This window comes from Centruroides sculpturatus, unplaced genomic scaffold, assembly GCF_000671375.1.
Source record: "Centruroides sculpturatus isolate CEXI.00-Female unplaced genomic scaffold, Cexi_2.0 scaffold112, whole genome shotgun sequence".
Classification (NCBI taxonomy): domain Eukaryota; kingdom Metazoa; phylum Arthropoda; class Arachnida; order Scorpiones; family Buthidae; genus Centruroides; species Centruroides sculpturatus.
The window spans coordinates 285,580-309,376 of record NW_019384367.1 but is presented as its reverse complement, the minus strand read 5'-3'; the positions used below and the strand labels follow the sequence as shown (position 1 = coordinate 309,376).

The 23,797-nt window shown below is 27.1% G+C and overlaps 1 protein-coding gene across 1 annotated transcript in view; it reads left to right on the top strand.

Annotated features, from left to right (window-relative positions):
- LOC111612841 (PP2C-like domain-containing protein CG9801) overlaps positions 1–9,565 on the top strand; it is a 61,322-nt gene extending 51,757 nt beyond the window's left edge. The window contains exon 8 of the mRNA XM_023354108.1: positions 5,613–9,565. Coding sequence (XP_023209876.1) covers positions 5,613–6,241 — 629 coding nt within the window. The 3' untranslated portion in view covers positions 6,242–9,565. The remainder of the gene's footprint in view (positions 1–5,612) is intronic.
- Positions 9,566–23,797: the final 14,232 nt, after the last annotated feature.

Here is a 23,797-nt window from a genome sequence, read left to right as displayed (position 1 = left end):
AATACAATGACCAGGGTTTTTTCAGTAAATCCGGGGACACGTGTCAATCTTCACTTTTTAGGGTACACACTAGCAGTCTACTTGTACTGTATAAGTACTGTCAAATGGATAGTGTACAGTACATATGCATGACTGAGACCTGAACATTTTAATTTTGATTGAGCTTGTTTGCTTCAATCAAATAGTTCTCCAATAAGGTTTACAGCTATTTACTTTTGGTGCATTTTAGTTATAATTTTTGTTGGGCTGCAATTTGAAAAAATTGTTAGATCTATAAATTCCCACTATCATCTGTTTGTCTGTCATTCCCTAATCTCAAAAATGGAGTTAGGTAGATGAATGATGAGATCAGATATGGAAAGCTTAGAGGCAGGAAGCCCCAATTAACTATATACAAACTTTTGTTTACACAAGAAAACATTATTTCATTTCAAAACTTTTTCCCTGAATGGAGTTAGTTAGATGATTGGCACAACCTTATTGCTAACAGGAAAAGTATGATGTATAGGGCCAGACACTACTAAAAGAATTTAGAATACTGTGACAATATCACAATAAATAATTGCTCATTCTTGTTTTAAAATTTGGCTCCTGTTTGGCATTTCCTCAAAAAATTGGTTAATTCATTTTAAAAAATTACCTAGACATCCTCTGGCAGAAAAACTGTGACAGTGACAATATTACAGTAATGACAAGGAAACAAAAAAAAAAAGAAAACTGGAACAAGATTCCATTGCAGGGACAAAACTGGGGATGCTTCCTTGCCGGGGACAGAGGGTCAAAAATGGGGACTGTCCCCAGAAATCAGGGACGAATGGTTACCCTATCTAAAATGTTATTAAAATTTTCAAAATTGTCTATCATCATCTGTTGTGTATTTTAAAACTGTCTTTCAGTGTTTGTTTTTCTTGGTTTAAAGTTATAAATTTATTAAAACAAATCATGTAATCAAAAAAAGCCGTGCCCCGGGTCAGTTCTTTTATTCCAGAAGGTTCTAAATGTATTTAATAAATTATTAAAATTATAATTATTAATTTAATCAAGAGATGGTGCCTAACACCTCCCTCTAGTGTCAAATTGATTTATTGTAATCATTTAATTAGCCAAATTCTAGCCCAATCCTTCAGGCGATCATTGGCTATTTCATTATATACTCATTGGGCTATAAGATGTTTATTACTTATAATCATGTAATCTTTGTAAGTACTTTTGCTTGAACATCATTTTCAATACCTGAAGAAGGAAATTTTAATGTAATGTTCTTTGCATTTACTTTCAATATGATTTGTTTAGCAAAATACTTTGTTTAAAAACTATTAACACTGAAAGACAGTTTTAGAACACATATTAGGTAATAATCTGGTCTTTGTTGTTATTTCTATTGTCCCATCATTATATACAGACATTAGTTACTGAGAATTTATTAAATAAAATTATTAAACTGTTCTATTCTAACTAATTTTTATAGCTGATAATCAACTGTAAAACCTTAAGTTTGTCTGTATAAGCATCACTAAGCCCAATGTATTAATAATAAAACAAATGATTGCTGTAATTAGTAAATATTATAATTATTAAATTTAATAAGAAATGGCACATAATGCCTATCTCTAGTAACAAATTACTTAATAGTTAATCACTAATAATAGCAATTAATTAGCCCAATTAATTAGTGATTGTTTGGTTTCTTAATTTTGCTTCCTATATTTTAAATTTTATTTTATATATAATGGAATATATTACTCCAACTATAGAATAATGACAAATAATAAAAACTAATATTATAATTATATATTTAATCTAATAGAACTTTCAATAAAGAAATAAATCCTTCCTCCAAGTTACTTTTTTCCCCATTCTTTTTGCATGTTTTTAATAAAGAATATGGTTTCATAGAGTTTCAATTAATCTTCAGAACAATGTTTAAGGAATTATTTTCATTTATTGAAACAATTTTTCTATTTAGACATTTTCATTTAAAAGTCAAAAAAATATAATCCTTTAATGTTAAACTACATTACTTATCTGCATAATTATTGAAACCAATAGTAAAAAACATATTAAGATGACCTTGGCTTTATTTTATAATAACTTCTTAGCCACTTTTAAAATGTTCTGTTTCTAGATAAAAGTTTTCATCATGGTTTTTTCTAATTATTTAATATAAAAGTATGGTGTTCATTATTGATGTACAGTAATACCCCGAACTTACGCAATAGGTGGGACTGAGCAATAACAGCGTAAGATAATTCGCATAAGTCGCGATATAATTTTGCAATTTGTGTAAAATCCAAGTTGGATGTATGTAAGCTAATAAATGTTCTTGTTAATCTTATCTCATCTTTTGATTTGTTCACAGTTACAAGAAATTACTACATAGAGTCTCTCTAGTCTCCTTAGATATAACAAATACAGAAATAAATAACACAAAATAAATTGTAGCTATGTGTCAATTCCATGTGACACAGCCGAACATGTAAGCCAAACATGTAAGCTGAACAATAATGTGGGGGAGTGAGTAATCAAGAGTTGCATGGTGCTCAAACAAAAGACGAATCAATGAGATTTGAAAATCGCTTAACTCCGAGTTCGCGTAAGTCGGAGTAGTGTAAGTCAAGGTATTACTGTATTTGATTTTTGAGATTTAAAGACTCCATTTGTAGATAGTTTTCAACATATTCATAGATAGCTAAGAAGTTGCTAAAGCAGCAATTCATAATCATTTTAGACTTATGATACATTTGAACAATTGTGCTGCAACTTCTGTACATTTTATATTAAATATTGAAAAATCAACAAGTCAAAGTCCCATAATATTTAAACATTGCTTTGACTGAAAGTAATAATAATTAACAAAGTATTGAAATCTTATTCCTTGTATTATCAGTATTAACCCATAGATATTCCTACTAGCATGAAATCTCCTTTTTTTCTCTTTGACATTTTATTGTTTTGTATTTTGAGCTCGGGTCTCTTAATGGTCTTTTTGTTTTTTGTTTTTTTTTTTTTTTGTAAGCTTCTGAGTATTTTAGAAGGCATGGTTTATAATGCATAGAAGTATTTTTATTGTTTACAATTTAAAAAATATTAATACTGCTTCATTTTTCTTCCTTTAGAGCAGTGGTTCCAACTGAAGTTTGTTCTTCACTACAATTTTACTGATAACTAAAGCAGTAGACAAGTGATTTCTGTTTTCTCACTTGAGCAGGACTTCTGCCTAAGCTATAAGTTATCATCTTATTTTGAGTAATTTAATGTAAATAATTTATAAGAGGATTTCAAAAGAATATATTGTTGAAACTATGAAAATGTTCAATACTAATACACAAACCTATTTCATATTTACGATCCAAAAATCACCTAGTGATTTCTAATCATCTAGTAAAGAAACTCTGTCCTTATTCTATGATACACATTTAAAATAGTAATAGTAATAATGTTTTTAATTGACTATCCACAAGTTTTAAGCATTTTTAATCAGGAGGAGGTTACAGGAAAATCAGTTATGTAATCAAAGGAACATCTACCTGAAACTACTTCATATTTCTGTTAAAATAATGCACAGAACACATGCTTTCTGTCTGCATAAAATATCTTGTCTATGATGGCTGTAAGCTTCTGAGTATTTCAGAAGACATGGTTTATAATGCATAGAAGTATTGTTATTTTTTTTTATAATTTAAAAAATATTAATAAGGCTTCATCTTTCTTCCTTTAGAGCAGTAGTTCCCAACTGATGTGCTGTGAGATGATTAAAAAAAAAATTAAAAACAAATTTTAAATTCAAATGCATTTTAGTGTTGGTTTCAATAATTATGTGGATGTTCAATGTAGTTTTCATTTTGAAAAGATATTTTTATTTTTAATTCTTACAATTGTTTTTATTTAGTTCAGGGTTTTGAGTCTGGATTGAATTCTTTATATTTAATAATTTTAAGTTAATTTTACAAAATACATTAATGTATAACAAAATTTGTTTATAAAAGTATCCTTATTAGAATGATGATTTTACTCAAATACAGGGTGTCTATAAATGATTACAGTGGTTTTCCAAATTTTTTTGTGAGTGTATTATTAGAAATGTAGTTAGAGATGTTTGTTTTATATCATCAAACTCAATAAGTTTTGTTTGAATTGTCTGGTTTTTTGTGCAGTCTCAAATTCAAATTTACAGCCCTTTTTTTTCTTTTCTGAAGAAACCATGACAGAATGCACCTATCTGAGATATGCCTCAAAATTGGCCCATGTCACAGCTGGAAAATGGCAGTACAGACTTCATCTAGTAACAGAATGGTACTCTATTGCATTTCCCTGCAACATCTTTAAATTCTTTGATACCAATCAGACTATCAAACCAATGAATTGGTCATGTCAAGTAGCTCACTAGCAGTTGCTGTTATGGCCTTCACATTCCCAACTAACCTTGTGTATTTTTTGGGGAGTACATTTGTATTGCCATTACTAGCCATTCTGCCAAAACTGCAAGCTTTCATCATAACCACCACTCAAATTGACAGGGATATGCTGCACTAGGTGTGGAATGCACTAGGTTAGAGTTGATGTGTGCAGAATCACCAAGAGGACACATATTGAGAACTTATTAAAAGAAAAAGACCTGGTGAGTTTTTTACATATTTTTACACTGATCATATGTTGAATACAAAGTGATTCATTGAAGCTGATGCAATTGTTTGTAGACACCCTGTATATTTAAAAACTTATAAATAGTATGTATAATATTATTTGAAATTTAATTATTAAAGAAAAATGTTCCACTACTCTGTCTATACTACTCTCTCATATAACAATTTGTATTAAACTCTGATAAATGCAAACATTCATAGACAAAGATTCAAGTCTAAGATCTGGCAAACTGAGATCAATATCTTAATAAAATGTCATCACATCAGCAGATTTTACAAATATTACAACTCATTAATTGCACCAAACAAAATTAATCAGCATTACTTAGAATACTGATCAATTTATAAATGTTCCTGATAATACATCATAGTAACTTGAAAGTAGAGAGGTTGAGGCAGACGTTTTAAATGTGTAAACGTGTAGGTCGGACGTTCGGTGCCGCTTTCCCGTAAGCCTAAAAGTTTGACAATGGTGTTTGGATAGTCGGTGGAATCACGCTCGACATTCCAAACACCATCGTCAAACTTCTAGGCTTACGGGAAAGCAGCACCGAACGTCCGTCCTATACGTTTACATGTTTAAAACGTCTGCCTCAACCTCTCTAGTATTTGAATGTTTGTTGTTTCTAGTTTTCATAAATTTTTGTTTTTGAAATATCATTTTATAGATTCTTTCAAGTTCATTTTATTTTAATTTATCCTCCTGAATTCATTGAATCAATTTATTACAAAGCAATGTAGTTTCATTTAATTCAAATAAAATCATAAATAATACTTTTTTAATTTATATTTATATTTATCATTTACATACATTCCAAAATTTTACAGTTAAAGTTGTTGTCAATTTATTACAAAATAACTGTCACTATTGTTTCTGTTTTCATTTAAATATTTTACTCCTAAGTTTAATTAATTAATTTTACAATAAATATAACTATATAATTAATTATTTTAAAAATATTTTTATAGGATCCCATGATATCTATTCCATGAGAGATATGAGAGATGCTCTTGGAGCTCTTGGTCCTGTAGATGGTCAAAATCCTGAACTTAATAATTTAACTGTATCTATGACATTGGTTGATGTTGGAGATATTGTTTTCTTAACTAGTGATGGAATTTCAGATAATTTTGATCCAGTAGTAGGAAAATTTGCAATTCCACGAAAACTTGAGAAAACATCAAAATCGGAAGTCTCAGAAGAGAATGGAAAGAGATCTTCACGTTTGCATAGGTTGAATAGTCAGAATGACAAAGATTGCATTTCGTTTGATCCTTCTCTTCCTTTAGTAGAAGCACATCAGCGCCATGAACTCACCCTTCTAAGAATGGAAGATTTGTTGACAAATGGTGTAAATGAAGGTGATGATCCAGCACAAAATGCAAGACAAGTATGTGAACAAATGATTGATTTTGCAGTGAAATTAACTGTTGCTAAGAGAAGAATACTTGAAGATCCAGAACTTTACAGTGAAGGAGATTTAGCTATTAGCCTAGCAGAACAAAGGCTAAGGAGAAGAAAAGCTGGAGAAAAGTTAGCAATGGTGCCAGGGAAGCTTGATCATGCTTCAGTGGTAGCTTATATGATTTCTAGTTAGTTCTTATAATTTCAGAAATCTAAAATCTACCTTTAGATATTAGATTCATGTAATTAAAAACTTAATTGCAACTCTTTATTCAATATTAATCATACATTCTGTAGATATTAAAATATGCTTATTGTTTTTAGAAGTAGATGTTACGTTTCTTCATATCATATAAAAGAAATTTATTTAACATCTTTAACTGTATATTTATCACAATTTCATATAAATGAAAAATTGTTGTTTTTATTTGAGAATCTATTTACATTTGTATTATATTTATTGACTTTTTTAAGTTTGCTTTTAACATTAACCTACTTATGAGAAAATAAGTGAAAACTGTTTATATTTATTCATTTATTAATTTATAAATTAAAATGGATAAATTTATTAATTAATTTCATTTTAAAGTCAAACGTTTTTGTTTCCATATGTAAGCCTAATTCTTTTGATTATTTCTTAATTAAGTTAATTTTATTCATTAATTATCAGAATTTGATCTGAAGCTAGGGCAGTGTTCCACCATCTTATATAAAAGTTTAATTAATAATTAATTTGAAATAAATTTCTAATTAAATTAGAAAGTTCTAGAAAAATTGATCTAGAATGGAATTAGAACCTGTACCACCTTCTTACCAGGCAACAGGTTATTAGTTAAGCTACTTAAAAGTATAGATGAAGTGGTAATGTGCCTTTTAGGCCAAATTCTGATAATCAATTTGTTCAATTAGCCTTAAAACAATCTGGTGTTTTTAGACTTACATTCAGCAATAGATTCAGGCTTTTGGTTTATTTTTATGATTTTTGTAAATTTTTTCATAACATTATTTTTCATCAGTTCTTTTTAAAGTTGAACTACCTCCTACAATAATGATTTCAAAATATATTTGATAATTATTTTTTCCTTATATTTTGTAAATAGTTTTTGTAGAGAATATTTCAATAATTGTATTTTCTGTTTTATTAACTTTTTTATATATAAATATATTTCAAAATATATTTATTACTTCTAACTTTAAAAAAAAAATAGTCTAGAATGTGATTTATTAGAAAGGTCTTCCAATGAATATTGGATGGATTCATAGAGTAGTAATTATTAGCAGAAATGAAAAATAAAACATTTAGTGTAAATATAAAATGATAAAAAGTATTTTGAATTGTTGGCATAGCGCAAAAGATTTAGAGTATTTTCACTATTTTTTAGAATAAACTGTCTGGAAAAGGTGCAATGATATTAGGAAATAGTTGAATCAAGCATCTTATATGTGAATGTCAAAGATACTTTGAGGGTAACATCTTCCAGATGATGTAATTTATTTTAAAAAATGCAATTAGAGAAGTTTACTAATTAAAAATATCTAATGATTACTTTTAAATGTAATGATGAAGTAAATATATCCTTTATTCATAATTAAGCCAGTGATCAAAATGGTTAAAAATTTAACATATATTTTAGTTAATTTTTTATTGTATTTTTTTAATGTATAAAGCATTTACATTTTAAAAATTATTGTCTAAACTTCTGTCATCTGCCCTTGTGATATAGAAAAATAGTTTGCATTCAGGAATAAGATATATTATTTGTATGTTAAGAGGAAACAATTGCATAAGCCTGTATTTTCAGCATTCCTATGAACATGAGAGCTGTATTCACTGCCCACTGATATGATATTGATTGTATTGAAAACAGAATATGAACAAATGACAGTATACGAAACAGTTAGAATATTCAAACAATGATATTAAATTTGTTATAAATGATGTCTATTATGTACTAAAAGCAAAAAAAAATATCTGGATATTATTTATAACAAATTTGACATATCACTTTATAGAAACACAATAGTCAGTTTTATAGTGTATTTTCTCAGCATAAAAATTGCTCACTATTTAAACACAATTATACATTAATTTCATTAATATATTCCTCATACCATTTTAATACTTAAAATACATATATATGATATATCAATTTATGACTGGTAAACTATCTCAATCATTATTCTTACACAAATGGCTCAAAAATCAGTCCAAATAGTCAGTGCAGCCTTCATTATTGGCTCACAATAAAAGTAATTTAACACAATTGAAATATCAAGTTATGCACTAAAGTCACTTAGAGCATTATAGAATCACTTTAAATAATTTAGACAATTTCTGCAAATTCTGATGTTCTCTGATTGTCTGGTCATGATGATATTTGGGATAATATATGCAATATTTAGAATATTTAGATTTTTTTTTTCTTAGGGGAAAATCTTATCAAATAATATAAACTTTTTAACTTCTATAAAATAAGAATATGTATAAAATGCTGCACTGATACTTCATATGCTTACCTCTTACAAGATATAAATATCTAAATATGATTACCTCATTATCAGGATTCTATAGTAATGTATACTAATTGTTGACTATTACAGTTCAGCATAGCTTCTTAATCTGTCCTAAATTTGAGGAGTATGATTAAAATACTTTCAGCTATATTATCATTATTGCTATGAGCTATTTTTTATAACCTCCATTCTTATACAATACTCTGACTATAAATAGAGAGATTATTATTATTATAGAAACTTTTTATGAGTATCACTGTATAAAATTTAAAGTTTCAACAAATGAGTATATTGATAAAAACAATATTTTGTATAAAGAAAAAACTAACAAAATTATTCATTACATAAATATTTGAATTATTGTTGAACAAAAGTACTTTTGTTCTTTGTATAGAACTTCATCAGAAATACAAATACAGAGTGGAATGTATTAGAAAATCTAATTTGAAATCTGTTATATTCCATTTTATGTTTGATTTAATGAAATTCTACACAAAAGAATGAAAGTCTCTAATAAATATTTTAAGAACTAATTAAATCCTTTCTACAAAATTATTATAACTATTCCATACTAATCTAGCATGCTAAAGTCTAATTACTGTTGTACTTATGACTTCATGTTTTATTTCACAAAAAAAAGTCTGAAATTTTATATATTTATTAGTCTTTATTATTGTTTTCAAATTATATTTGAACAAATAAATGGTATTTTCAATAATATAAACTGTATTTTTATAAAACATTAGAAGTATGACCATTTTCCCACTTATTCACAAATTACATAATTATGAATTACTTAACGTGAATAAAAAATGATTTTGCTTTAGAATAAAAATTTAACTAAATTATCAAAGAAGTAATATCAATAAAAATATTTTCTGGATTTTTTTTTAATGCATGATGACCTATATATTCCTGGCACAAACAAGTTCTTGAGGGAAAATTTTTTTTGATGAGAAAATAAAAATCTTTCAAAAACTCACTAGAAAATCATGTTTTCTCTTGAGTTTTATGAATTTATCTCTAAACATTGGTCTGGAAGAATGAAATATTTGGAAATAATTTTTATTAATTGTTATTGTAAAGCATTTTTATATAAATATAAATTTTCTTTGTCATAAGAAAATTTGTTAAATATAATGATTATGTATAAATATAAATTTTCTTTGTCATAAGAAAATTTATATTTATACATAATCATTATATTTAACAATCATAAAGCAGAATCACAAGTTAATGAATAAGCATTCATTTACATAAAGTGAATGATAATTGATTAATTTTAATCCTGATTATTTTGAATGCAGACATTGTTGCAGACAAGTCTTAAAAGTTACTGTGCAATTTCACAATAACTTTTAAAACTTGTGTAGTGATTATGATAGCAAGTATTAACTTTTTAACTATGTATCATTGCTTAAATTTTCTTTTTATCAATGTCTGCCTGCCTACTCACCAGACTCAGTCTGCATGGAAATTGGGTTGCCTTTGGCAATCTGCTGTTCTGACTGAGAAGAAATCATGCTTCTCTGGCTTAGAGAGTTGGCAGACATTAAATTTAAGATTATAGGAATACAAAAATAAAAATTATTATTATTTTTTTTAATCTTCACTGTTGATTTCTTTTTCAAACTTTTTTCATTATTTTAAAATCACTTGCTCTTTTATATAACAATTATGTTTAATCCATTTTGATCACCGGTAAGTAGTTATATTATTTGCCTGTTTTAGAAATAAATGTCCAAACAATAGTATTAAATATGTGTAAATAGAAGTGTAAGTTTTATTGTTTGGTGAATAATTTTATGCAAATGCAAAGGAGAAAGTATTGTAAAAAACTGCAAATGCTGTGATTGAAATGAATAAATTAAGAGTACCTGTCCAAAATTATGATAAAAGAGAATATATATTAATTTAAATCTATTGGATTTTCTTTTAGGAAAAAGTAGAGAAAATAATCATGATTTTATTAAGCTGAAATTAATGGTAAATGTTCCTTCGAATGGTAAAGGTAAAATGTAGATACAAAAAAATTTACATTCTTCGAATGAAAATATTTTCTGACTAATTTACATCTAATACTTTCAGATTATATTTCAATGAAGTAAATTATTATAAAAATAAACATTGTTAGAAATAAATATTAAAGCTATGTAACAGCTATCCATTTTATATTTGTAGCATTCAATGTTCACAGAATGGATAGATTACGATAAATGAATATGCTTTGTTGATAAAAACAGACACAACTTAAATTATTCAAGTCTTTTTTTAGCATAAATGCTCACCTTTACGAGTTTTACAAAGGTGGATAGACTTCAAAAACAGACTAACCTGTCCTCATTTGTTATAGAAGCTCTGAAGATAAGCATTTGAGTAATTTAAGTTTTGTCCCTTTTTGTTGATATATCATGTTTGTTTATTGTTATCTAAGAATAGTGAAGAAAAGAAAATCAATTTTTCTTTCTAATTAACATAGAACCTGCATTTCTACGCTGCTTGGAGGGGAGAGAATTGATTATGTCAGTTTGAGCTATATAACTTGTGCCAAAACAGTCTGACAAGTAATGCAGAAATGCAACTTTTTGCATTAGCTGAGGAAGAATAGTTGACTTTTGTTCATTTTTCTGAAGATGGTGTAGACCTTGTATCTTTATTCTATTACTACTACTATAGTATTCTTCAGGATCCTCTTTATGAATGGACAGATAATTATTAATGTCAAATTGTTAAGAATAGAATTTAAAATCTTTAATTTTTAACATAATATGCAAAATTTAATTTACATTACTTTTTAAGTTTTTAATGATAAAATTTCACTATTGCTCAAAATAAAAATTTAGAATGTTGTTATATATTAGAAAATGCTAATAATAATAGTTATATGCTATACAATTTACAATTTATTTTTAAGATTTTCAAATATTTACTTTAAAAAAATTCTTAATTTTGAATAATACATTTATAAATACAGTACTTTATTTTTCAGAAAAAAATTGACAATCAAACAGTTAAATGCTTAATACTGTTGCAAGTTTAGACACTTTTATATAATATCACTTATAGCCTTATTGTACAGTAATTATTTCCAACATTTGATGAATTATATTTAATACAATTCTGTTAATTTTTTTTAGTGAATAACAACTAATTATTACAATTAAATCTACGATTTCTTGCTTTTTATCCTCCACTTTTATGACTAGTATAAATTTATTATTATAACTTTGAAATGCTATTCTTTTCACTAACTTCTTTTTTCAAGCTTGAAAAAAGAAGTTAATCAAGCCTCTAATGAGAGGTGGTCAGGTGTCAGTGATATCTGGGTCCAAGACACCCATGAAAATTTCCAAGGACCTGGATTTCCCAGAACATCAGATTGACATCTTTATTATCTTGGCCATCTTGCCTCAATGCTATATTTCCTGTGTTAAAAATTGTATTTCCTAAAACATAAACTGAGATTATGATGCTTACTTGATGGTTGCTTTTAAGGAACCATCTAGACCATAAAAGTAGAGGATGTATATTATTTTCAATTATAAAAACAAAAGTTTAAAAATATAAGAAAAAAGCTCATTTCAGATGTAAAGACCAAAATTTTCTTATGAATTTATACTTCTAAAATGAAAACTGAAGTAATGTCTATTATTAAATCAGGAAATGAAATGAGTAATCATTTATATTTCAAATGTTGGATATAAGAAGTGATTTATTCTAGTGCTCTAATCTTAATTTTTAATTAAATAAATAAAAATAAAATAATTTTATCTACGATATGCAAATTAACTATTGCATTTGTCATATATAATTGTGATATGGATAGCATAGCATTTCCATTAACACTAAAAGAAATTTTTAATCTCTATTGTAATTTTACCAGCTTACATTGAAGAAATAAAATAAAATTAACCATTAATATGGTAGTCGAAGTGCTCTTTCCTGTCATAATAATGGCTTTAATGTCGTATGCCAAATGAAAGTCAATGGTATTTTGAATAATGTCCTTAGATAAATGTGTATAGTATTTTCATGAAATGTATATCTCATTGAATAATAAAGAAAAGGACCAGAATTATTATTTTAAAATTGTCCAAATTGTTAAAAGAAAAGAACTGCCAATTTTTTTAATTTTTGTTATGTGATTTAATGCATTTAATTATTATATTGTTATATGTCATTTTTTACTATATGGAGTATTTTTTTCATTTCTTTATACATCATTTTTTCCCTTACCCTTCTTGTTAATATATTTCTTAATATTTTAAATGAAAATTTTGATATGATGGAACAGTATAAAGATTATGGATATTGTATGAAAATTAGTAAAATTGTGATTGACTAGGATATTGTTTTAAATAAAACTATTACTCTTCCATAGTTTGTCATTTATTTAAAATTTAACTGGTGTTGTCTATTTTTTCATAAAATGTAAAAGTTCATTAGTGGTGGAGATTGGGAGAAAAGAAATATAAATTTTAAATACTAAAGAAATACAATACAGACAAACTCCATTTACAAATAATTGTTTTTCTAGTAATTGCAGAAAAATGTACCTTATAAATCTTCATTTTTGGTTTTTTTTTAATTTCATTAATTCATAGTAGAAATTTAATATATAGTAAATTCTATTATTTTGCATGCCCTGTCATAGTTTATTTAAAGTTTATTATTACAATTAAATTTTTTCAGATAACTTATAGTTTATTGTGTTTATTTTTGAACAATAAAAAGACAATATTTTGAAAATATGTACTATAAATCTCTAGATATGTTTGCAGATGAAGTAGCAGGTTTCATTGTAACAGAGGATATGGAAATCTATATTGTAGTAAAGAGTAATTTACTCATGTAAATGCTCAGGTTTTGACTTCCAGAGTTTTTTGGATTTTCTTTTGTATAAAAATTGGCAAATATTGCTTTGACAACAATATGAATCATAACAGTGCACACATACAGTCAAACCAAACAGAACCAAGTTAATAAAGAGAAACTTATTGAATATCAAGTTGAACTAGATATGTTCTATCATACTTATTAATACTGCAGTGGAAGTATAGCACCAAACCACTTTGTAGTACCTTCTAAACAATTCTCCAATAGATTATTATCTTGATAATGACTAAAGTTTTCAATCCTTCAGCTGGATCTCTTTCAGGTCAAACATAATGGAACATTTTTAAAACACAATGTTTAATTGAATGCATCTCCAGGTTAAATTTGCTGCACTAGATATGTACTAGATAATTATTGTTTTATTTTTGAAATAAATAAAATATAGTCCATATATTATAATATTTGAATTATTTTTTCAATTGAAACTATTCACTAAGATAGCATTACTAAATGCATTCCAGATGCACTGTTTGAGAAAAATACTGGTGTAGCTCTTCTACAACACATATGCAATGAAAACATTAAAAGGTATTGATTAAATCAGCCAACTATATCATCAAGCATTCAACAGTGCAGACTATGATGGTTTGGACATGTACCCAGAATGGACCCATCCAGTTTGCCATGTAGTTACTTTGGATAGAAAAACCAAAGACTGGAAGATACAATATAATGTGCCCAAAAAAAGACCTGAAAAAAATTGATAGTCTTTGACACTGTAAGACTAATTCAAACTTTTTCAAACAAAATTAGCATATAAATAATAATTTAAATAAATTTCATAATGAACTCAGTCTACATTGCAGTACATTTTTTACAGAGCAAACTCCTATTTAAGATACTGCATTTAACAGTACAGTGATCTGATTATCATATACAGCTTTGGCTCTCCATTTTTTTCACTATAAAAATCTGATATGTTGATACAGTAGAACCTCGAAAACTCGGCTCTCGATAACCCGGCACTCCGGATAACTCGGCCACACCCTGGCAGGGCAAAAAACTCCTTAGTTAATTAATTTTCATTATAGCAGCTTTATAAAAGTATAAAAGCTCTCATAAAGTATTTTTCTGAGGTCTGTCTTATCAGGTAAATTACTGTACACAGTATATTCATTAATTTTCATTTTCATGTAGTAAAGGCTCTATGCCTTCATAAAGGACGTACTTTTCCTTTGTTTAAGGGTATTTGGGCAGTTTATTCTCTGTTATATTCTCAAGTAAACAATACATACAAGTACAGTACAGTATTTTCTGAGGAAACACTCGTACTTATTTTTTTTAACCCCATTCCCAATAACCCGGCATTTTCACAAACTCGGCCACCCTTCGGTCCACATTAGGCCAAGTTTTCGAGGTTCTACTGTATATGATTTCTTTGAGTAGATTAAAGGACACTTAAAAATATTAATGCTACTACTACTACTACTACTACTACTACTACATCCCAAAAAATAAAATTGAATGATTTTTAGTCAATAACTAAATGATCTGTCAATAAATGATTGCTCATTCCATTTAAAATATCTCTTAATTAAGACCATATAACTCTGTTCAAATTAATTTCAATGTTTTATTTGTAAGAAAAATTTTGCTTTCATTGATTTCAGAAATTCACTTCTAAAATTTTGATACCAAAATAAGATTTTAACTATCATATTTATTATCACAAAGTAGTAGTTTTATTGAAAAATATATGTTTGGACTGGATCTTTGGAACAGATGAAATCAATTGAGAACTTTACAATCTAGTAGTAGTATTTTCAATCTTGTTAGGAGTAGTAAAAACGTATTAAGGTTGGATGTCACGCCAACTTTTATTTTAATTAAAGCTTCTTCAAAAACTTCAGACACTAAGGCGTTAAACACAATTAATATATTTTATTCTTGCGAGCGCTTTCGACGTAAATATGCAAATTCAAATGAGTATTTTCAATTATAAATATGTACTGATTGGTAATATATATAAAATACCTATGAAACAATAATAAAATGACAATGTAATCTTCATATAGTGACCACAAAGATGTTATTCATGCTAGTTAGAAGATATCTGTATATCATCATCCATTTTCTACACTTTTTTTCTGGACATTTCACAATAATAGTTGGAAGTCATTAAAGCAGTCCTTGATAACTTGTCTTCAGTTATTAGAATTGCAATTTACAATCAAGTTCCAAAATAAATTATCATATTTTGTTAAGTAGACTTAAATCTGATAAGGTATGGCTTCATCAAACTATCCAACTACCAAATTCATATTAAAGATATTCTGTAGCTGGGAGTTTTAGGACACAGTCTCATGCATAGGGACTTTGTGATACACATATATAACTTTTTATTAATGTTGCCATTTAAAATTTCCCAAAATTTAGTTCATAACTTCATTAAAGAAAAAACAAAATCATCATATTCTCATTAATATATTATATTGCTGAGAAGAAACAAATGTAAATTTTCAAATTTGATTACAGTTTGTGTATTCAAATGGGATTAACTAAAATAACGATTTAAATAAAATACCCAAATTTAGTTTTCATTTATTGATTTTATCATTAAATTTATAGCTATCTTCTTCAGTCAATGAATTTACTAACTGATTTCGAACAATACACTGCATTGATATTACTTTAATCTTCAAGTAGGTATAAAATATTCAATGAATATTTTAACTCAATAAGATGGTGAAATTATTACATAAAATAAAAAAAAACTGAAATAAAATACTGCAACAACTTGATATCTATTACTACTATGCAAACATGCAATTAGAATCTTCCAAGAGGGTATCTATTAATTATATGTACTGTACAGTTTTTGAGCTTCTGTTGAACCCCTGCATTTGTGTACAATGATACACTTTTTGTAATCTCCTCTCCACTTAATTAAACTGTTAATGTAATTAATTAATGGCTGACCAAAAGCTGAAATTAAAATTACAATTGCGATAACAAGTTAATAAACTCCAAATACCTTTTAAAAAAAATGCATTTTAAAAGGTATTTGGAGTTTATTAACTTGTTATACTAATGACCTGCATTACTATAACAAGTTAATATAATTACAATTGCTATACAAGAAATATAATTACAATTGCTATAATTATTAATGTAAATGGTGTATTTAAATTGTTCAATAACTGCATTGCAATTTACTAAACAGATGACAGACTTGCACAAACTTTCTTTTATTTAAACCTTCTTATGGCACCCTTGAGAAATTTTATCTTTGAAAAGCATATACAGTAGAGTCTCGAAAACTCTGCACTCGATAACATGGCCACACCCTGGCAGGGCAAAAANACAAATAAATGGTATTTTCAATAATATAAACTGTATTTTTATAAAACATTAGAAGTATGACCATTTTCCCACTTATTCACAAATTACATAATTATGAATTACTTAACGTGAATAAAAAAAATGATTTTGCTTTAGAATAAAAATTTAACTAAATTATCAAAGAAGTAATATCAATAAAAATATTTTCTGGATTTTTTTTTAATGCATGATGACCTATATATTCCTGGCACAAACAAGTTCTTGAGGGAAAATTTTTTTTGATGAGAAAATAAAAATCTTTCAAAAACTCACTAGAAAATCATGTTTTCTCTTGAGTTTTATGAATTTATCTCTAAACATTGGTCTGGAAGAATGAAATATTTGGAAATAATTTTTATTAATTGTTATTGTAAAGCATTTTTATATAAATATAAATTTTCTTTGTCATAAGAAAATTTGTTAAATATAATGATTATGTATAAATATAAATTTTCTTTGTCATAAGAAAATTTATATTTATACATAATCATTATATTTAACAATCATAAAGCAGAATCACAAGTTAATGAATAAGCATTCATTTACATAAAGTGAATGATAATTGATTAATTTTAATCCTGATTATTTTGAATGCAGACATTGTTGCAGACAAGTCTTAAAAGTTACTGTGCAATTTCACAATAACTTTTAAAACTTGTGTAGTGATTATGATAGCAAGTATTAACTTTTTAACTATGTATCATTGCTTAAATTTTCTTTTTATCAATGTCTGCCTGCCTACTCACCAGACTCAGTCTGCATGGAAATTGGGTTGCCTTTGGCAATCTGCTGTTCTGACTGAGAAGAAATCATGCTTCTCTGGCTTAGAGAGTTGGCAGACATTAAATTTAAGATTATAGGAATACAAAAATAAAAATTATTATTATTTTTTTTAATCTTCACTGTTGATTTCTTTTTCAAACTTTTTTCATTATTTTAAAATCACTTGCTCTTTTATATAACAATTATGTTTAATCCATTTTGATCACCGGTAAGTAGTTATATTATTTGCCTGTTTTAGAAATAAATGTCCAAACAATAGTATTAAATATGTGTAAATAGAAGTGTAAGTTTTATTGTTTGGTGAATAATTTTATGCAAATGCAAAGGAGAAAGTATTGTAAAAAACTGCAAATGCTGTGATTGAAATGAATAAATTAAGAGTACCTGTCCAAAATTATGATAAAAGAGAATATATATTAATTTAAATCTATTGGATTTTCTTTTAGGAAAAAGTAGAGAAAATAATCATGATTTTATTAAGCTGAAATTAATGGTAAATGTTCCTTCGAATGGTAAAGGTAAAATGTAGATACAAAAAAATTTACATTCTTCGAATGAAAATATTTTCTGACTAATTTACATCTAATACTTTCAGATTATATTTCAATGAAGTAAATTATTATAAAAATAAACATTGTTAGAAATAAATATTAAAGCTATGTAACAGCTATCCATTTTATATTTGTAGCATTCAATGTTCACAGAATGGATAGATTACGATAAATGAATATGCTTTGTTGATAAAAACAGACACAACTTAAATTATTCAAGTCTTTTTTGAGCATAAATGCTCACCTTTACGAGTTTTACAAAGGTGGATAGACTTCAAAAACAGACTAACCTGTCCTCATTTGTTATAGAAGCTCTGAAGATAAGCATTTGAGTAATTTAAGTTTTGTCCCTTTTTGTTGATATATCATGTTTGTTTATTGTTATCTAAGAATAGTGAAGAAAAGAAAATCAATTTTTCTTTCTAATTAACATAGAACCTGCATTTCTACGCTGCTTGGAGGGGAGAGAATTGATTATGTCAGTTTGAGCTATATAACTTGTGCCAAAACAGTCTGGCAAGTAATGCAGAAATGCAACTTTTTGCATTAGCTGAGGAAGAATAGTTGACTTTTGTTCATTTTTCTGAAGATGGTGTAGACCTTGTATCTTTATTCTATTACTACTACTATAGTATTCTTCAGGATCCTCTTTATGAATGGACAGATAATTATTAATGTCAAATTGTTCAGAATAGAATTTAAAATCTTTAATTTTTAACATAATATGCAAAATTTAATTTACATTACTTTTTAAGTTTTTAATGATAAAATTTCACTATTGCTCAAAATAAAAATTTAGAATGTTGTTATATATTAGAAAATGCTAATAATAATAGTTATATGCTATACAATTTACAATTTATTTTTAAGATTTTCAAATATTTACTTTAAAAAAATTCTTAATTTTGAATAATACATTTATAAATACAGTACTTTATTTTTCAGAAAAAAATTGACAATCAAACAGTTAAATGCTTAATACTGTTGCAAGTTTAGACACTTTTATATAATATCACTTATAGCCTTATTGTACAGTAATTATTTCCAACATTTGATGAATTATATTTAATACAATTCTGTTAATTTTTTTTAGTGAATAACAACTAATTATTACAATTAAATCTACGATTTCTTGCTTTTTATCCTCCACTTTTATGACTAGTATAAATTTATTATTATAACTTTGAAATGCTATTCTTTTCACTAACTTCTTTTTTCAAGCTTGAAAAAAGAAGTTAATCAAGCCTCTAATGAGAGGTGGTCAGGTGTCAGTGATATCTGGGTCCAAGACACCCATGAAAATTTCCAAGGACCTGGATTTCCCAGAACATCAGATTGACATCTTTATTATCTTGGCCATCTTGCCTCAATGCTATATTTCCTGTGTTAAAAATTGTATTTCCTAAAACATAAACTGAGATTATGATGCTTACTTGATGGTTGCTTTTAAGGAACCATCTAGACCATAAAAGTAGAGGATGTATATTATTTTCAATTATAAAAACAAAAGTTTAAAAATATAAGAAAAAAGCTCATTTCAGATGTAAAGACCAAAATTTTCTTATGAATTTATACTTCTAAAATGAAAACTGAAGTAATGTCTATTATTAAATCAGGAAATGAAATGAGTAATCATTTATATTTCAAATGTTGGATATAAGAAGTGATTTATTCTAGTGCTCTAATCTTAATTTTTAATTAAATAAATAAAAATAAAATAATTTTATCTACGATATGCAAATTAACTATTGCATTTGTCATATATAATTGTGATATGGATAGCATAGCATTTCCATTAACACTAAAAGAAATTTTTAATCTCTATTGTAATTTTACCAGCTTACATTGAAGAAATAAAATAAAATTAACCATTAATATGGTAGTCGAAGTGCTCTTTCCTGTCATAATAATGGCTTTAATGTCGTATGCCAAATGAAAGTCAATGGTATTTTGAATAATGTCCTTAGATAAATGTGTATAGTATTTTCATGAAATGTATATCTCATTGAATAATAAAGAAAAGGACCAGAATTATTATTTTAAAATTGTCCAAATTGTTAAAAGAAAAGAACTGCCAATTTTTTTAATTTTTGTTATGTGATTTAATGCATTTAATTATTATATTGTTATATGTCATTTTTTACTATATGGAGTATTTTTTTCATTTCTTTATACATCATTTTTTCCCTTACCCTTCTTGTTAATATATTTCTTAATATTTTAAATGAAAATTTTGATATGATGGAACAGTATAAAGATTATGGATATTGTATGAAAATTAGTAAAATTGTGATTGACTAGGATATTGTTTTAAATAAAACTATTACTCTTCCATAGTTTGTCATTTATTTAAAATTTAACTGGTGTTGTCTATTTTTTCATAAAATGTAAAAGTTCATTAGTGGTGGAGATTGGGAGAAAAGAAATATAAATTTTAAATACTAAAGAAATACAATACAGACAAACTCCATTTACAAATAATTGTTTTTCTAGTAATTGCAGAAAAATGTACCTTATAAATCTTCATTTTTGGTTTTTTTTTAATTTCATTAATTCATAGTAGAAATTTAATATATAGTAAATTCTATTATTTTGCATGCCCTGTCATAGTTTATTTAAAGTTTATTATTACAATTAAATTTTTTCAGATAACTTATAGTTTATTGTGTTTATTTTTGAACAATAAAAAGACAATATTTTGAAAATATGTACTATAAATCTCTAGATATGTTTGCAGATGAAGTAGCAGGTTTCATTGTAACAGAGGATATGGAAATCTATATTGTAGTAAAGAGTAATTTACTCATGTAAATGCTCAGGTTTTGACTTCCAGAGTTTTTTGGATTTTCTTTTGTATAAAAATTGGCAAATATTGCTTTGACAACAATATGAATCATAACAGTGCACACATACAGTCAAACCAAACAGAACCAAGTTAATAAAGAGAAACTTATTGAATATCAAGTTGAACTAGATATGTTCTATCATACTTATTAATACTGCAGTGGAAGTATAGCACCAAACCACTTTGTAGTACCTTCTAAACAATTCTCCAATAGATTATTATCTTGATAATGACTAAAGTTTTCAATCCTTCAGCTGGATCTCTTTCAGGTCAAACATAATGGAACATTTTTAAAACACAATGTTTAATTGAATGCATCTCCAGGTTAAATTTGCTGCACTAGATATGTACTAGATAATTATTGTTTTATTTTTGAAATAAATAAAATATAGTCCATATATTATAATATTTGAATTATTTTTTCAATTGAAACTATTCACTAAGATAGCATTACTAAATGCATTCCAGATGCACTGTTTGAGAAAAATACTGGTGTAGCTCTTCTACAACACATATGCAATGAAAACATTAAAAGGTATTGATTAAATCAGCCAACTATATCATCAAGCATTCGACAGTGCAGACTATGATGGTTTGGACATGTACCCAGAATGGACCCATCCAGTTTGCCATGTAGTTACTTTGGATAGAAAAACCAAAGACTGGAAGATACAATATAATGTGCCCAAAAAAAGACCTGAAAAAAATTGATAGTCTTTGACACTGTAAGACTAATTCAAACTTTTTCAAACAAAATTAGCATATAAATAATAATTTAAATAAATTTCATAATGAACTCAGTCTACATTGCAGTACATTTTTTACAGAGCAAACTCCTATTTAAGATACTGCATTTAACAGTACAGTGATCTGATTATCATATACAGCTTTGGCTCTCCATTTTTTTCACTATAAAAATCTGATATGTTGATACAGTAGAACCTCGAAAACTCGGCTCTCGATAACCCGGCACTCCGGATAACTCGGCCACACCCTGGCAGGGCAAAAAACTCCTTAGTTAATTAATTTTCATTATAGCAGCTTTATAAAAGTATAAAAGCTCTCATAAAGTATTTTTCTGAGGTCTGTCTTATCAGGTAAATTACTGTACACAGTGTATTCATTAATTTTCATTTTCATGTAGTAAAGGCTCTATGCCTTCATAAAGGATGTACTTTTCCTTTGTTTAAGGGTATTTGGGCAGTTTATTCTCTGTTGTATTCTCAAGTAAACAATACATAGAAGTACAGTACAGTATTTTCTGAGGAAACACTCATACTTATTTTTTTTAACTCCATTCCCGATAACCTGCCACCCTTCAGGCCACATTAGGCCGAGTTTTCGAGATTCTACTGTATTACAAAGAACAAATTAATTTCCATTAAATCCAACAATACATGGCCTCTTCACACACACACACACACACAAATAGTTGCCAACTCACTTTCCTAATGAATATTTATACTGGTTTCCTCATCTAACCAATGTTCACTTACTAAATGGCAATCTTTATATCTGAGTTTTTGTATCTCCCCATCTGTTAAGAATCCTGAGTACAAAGTATTTGTAATATAAAAAATACAAGAATGCATAAAAATGGTACCACCTGTGTGGATATAGAGAATTTGAAAGTTGTTTTTGTTCTCCATATCCACACAGGAGGTGCCATTCTGCATTCTTCTTAGCAGTTATATTCCCAGCCCTTTGCTTGAAGTTGCCTTTATTGGGCTGCAATTTGAAAAAATTGTAGACCTATAAGTTCCCACTATCATCCATCTTTCCTTAATCTTGAGAATGGAGTTAGTTAGATGAAAGAAAGGACCAGATATGGAAATCTTGGGCAGAAAGCCCCAATTAACTATACATGAACTTCTGATGCAAACTGGAAATCACATTATTTCAATTCAAATATTTTTCCCCTGAAAGAAGTTAGACAGATGACTGGCACAACTCTGATGCTAACAGAAAAATATGTACAGGGGCGAGACTATTAATTTTAGGTGGAGAGCATATATTTTAAGTTCAATTTTTAATATTTTAAATTTATTTCAGCCAAGTCTTATGACAATATCAACATAAATAATTGCTCATTATAATGTATTTTTTGAATGATATAAATCCAAAAAGTTAACTGAAAAGCCCAAAAAATAATCAAAAGATTTATTCCATTGAATGTGAAAATTACTGAGATTAAACAAATTGAGCATGATGATGTGAGGACCCAAATGGGGTCCGAAAGGAGGCAATTAACGACTTTTTGAATGAGTCAAGTTTCGTAGCGCGAAAGAGAGAACTTAAAAGATCGGATTTAAACAATGAACCTTTTGTCTTGTTAAAAGATTTTAAACAATAGATAGAGTAATCTTTTAACAAGACAAAAGGTTCATTGTTTAAATCCGATCTTCAAGTTCTCTCTTTCGTGCTACGAAACTTGACTCATTCAAAAAGTCGTTAATGGCTGCCTTTTGGACCCCGTTTGGGTCCTCACAATGAAAAAGACATCATGCATGCCTTCAACTTGTCTTCATTAACTGTGCATATAATTTATAAAGTAAAAATCATGAAAGCAGTTGAAATCACTATCCTATTAAAGAAAAATCTACTGCTTAATTGAAAATTGAACAAAATATGGTGTGTCCTTAAGTTATCTTACCCTTACAAAAAAAGCTGTTAGTCTTTTCAAGAAACTGAAGAAAAAGACAATGGAAGATGGTGATGAAAATGGAAAAGCATGTCGTGAAAAGAGAACTGTATAGCTTAAAGGTTACTGGAAAGACTACCTCTGAAGAAAAGTTTACCACAGACCTAAGAAAAATCATTGAGAAAGGAAATTTCTCTT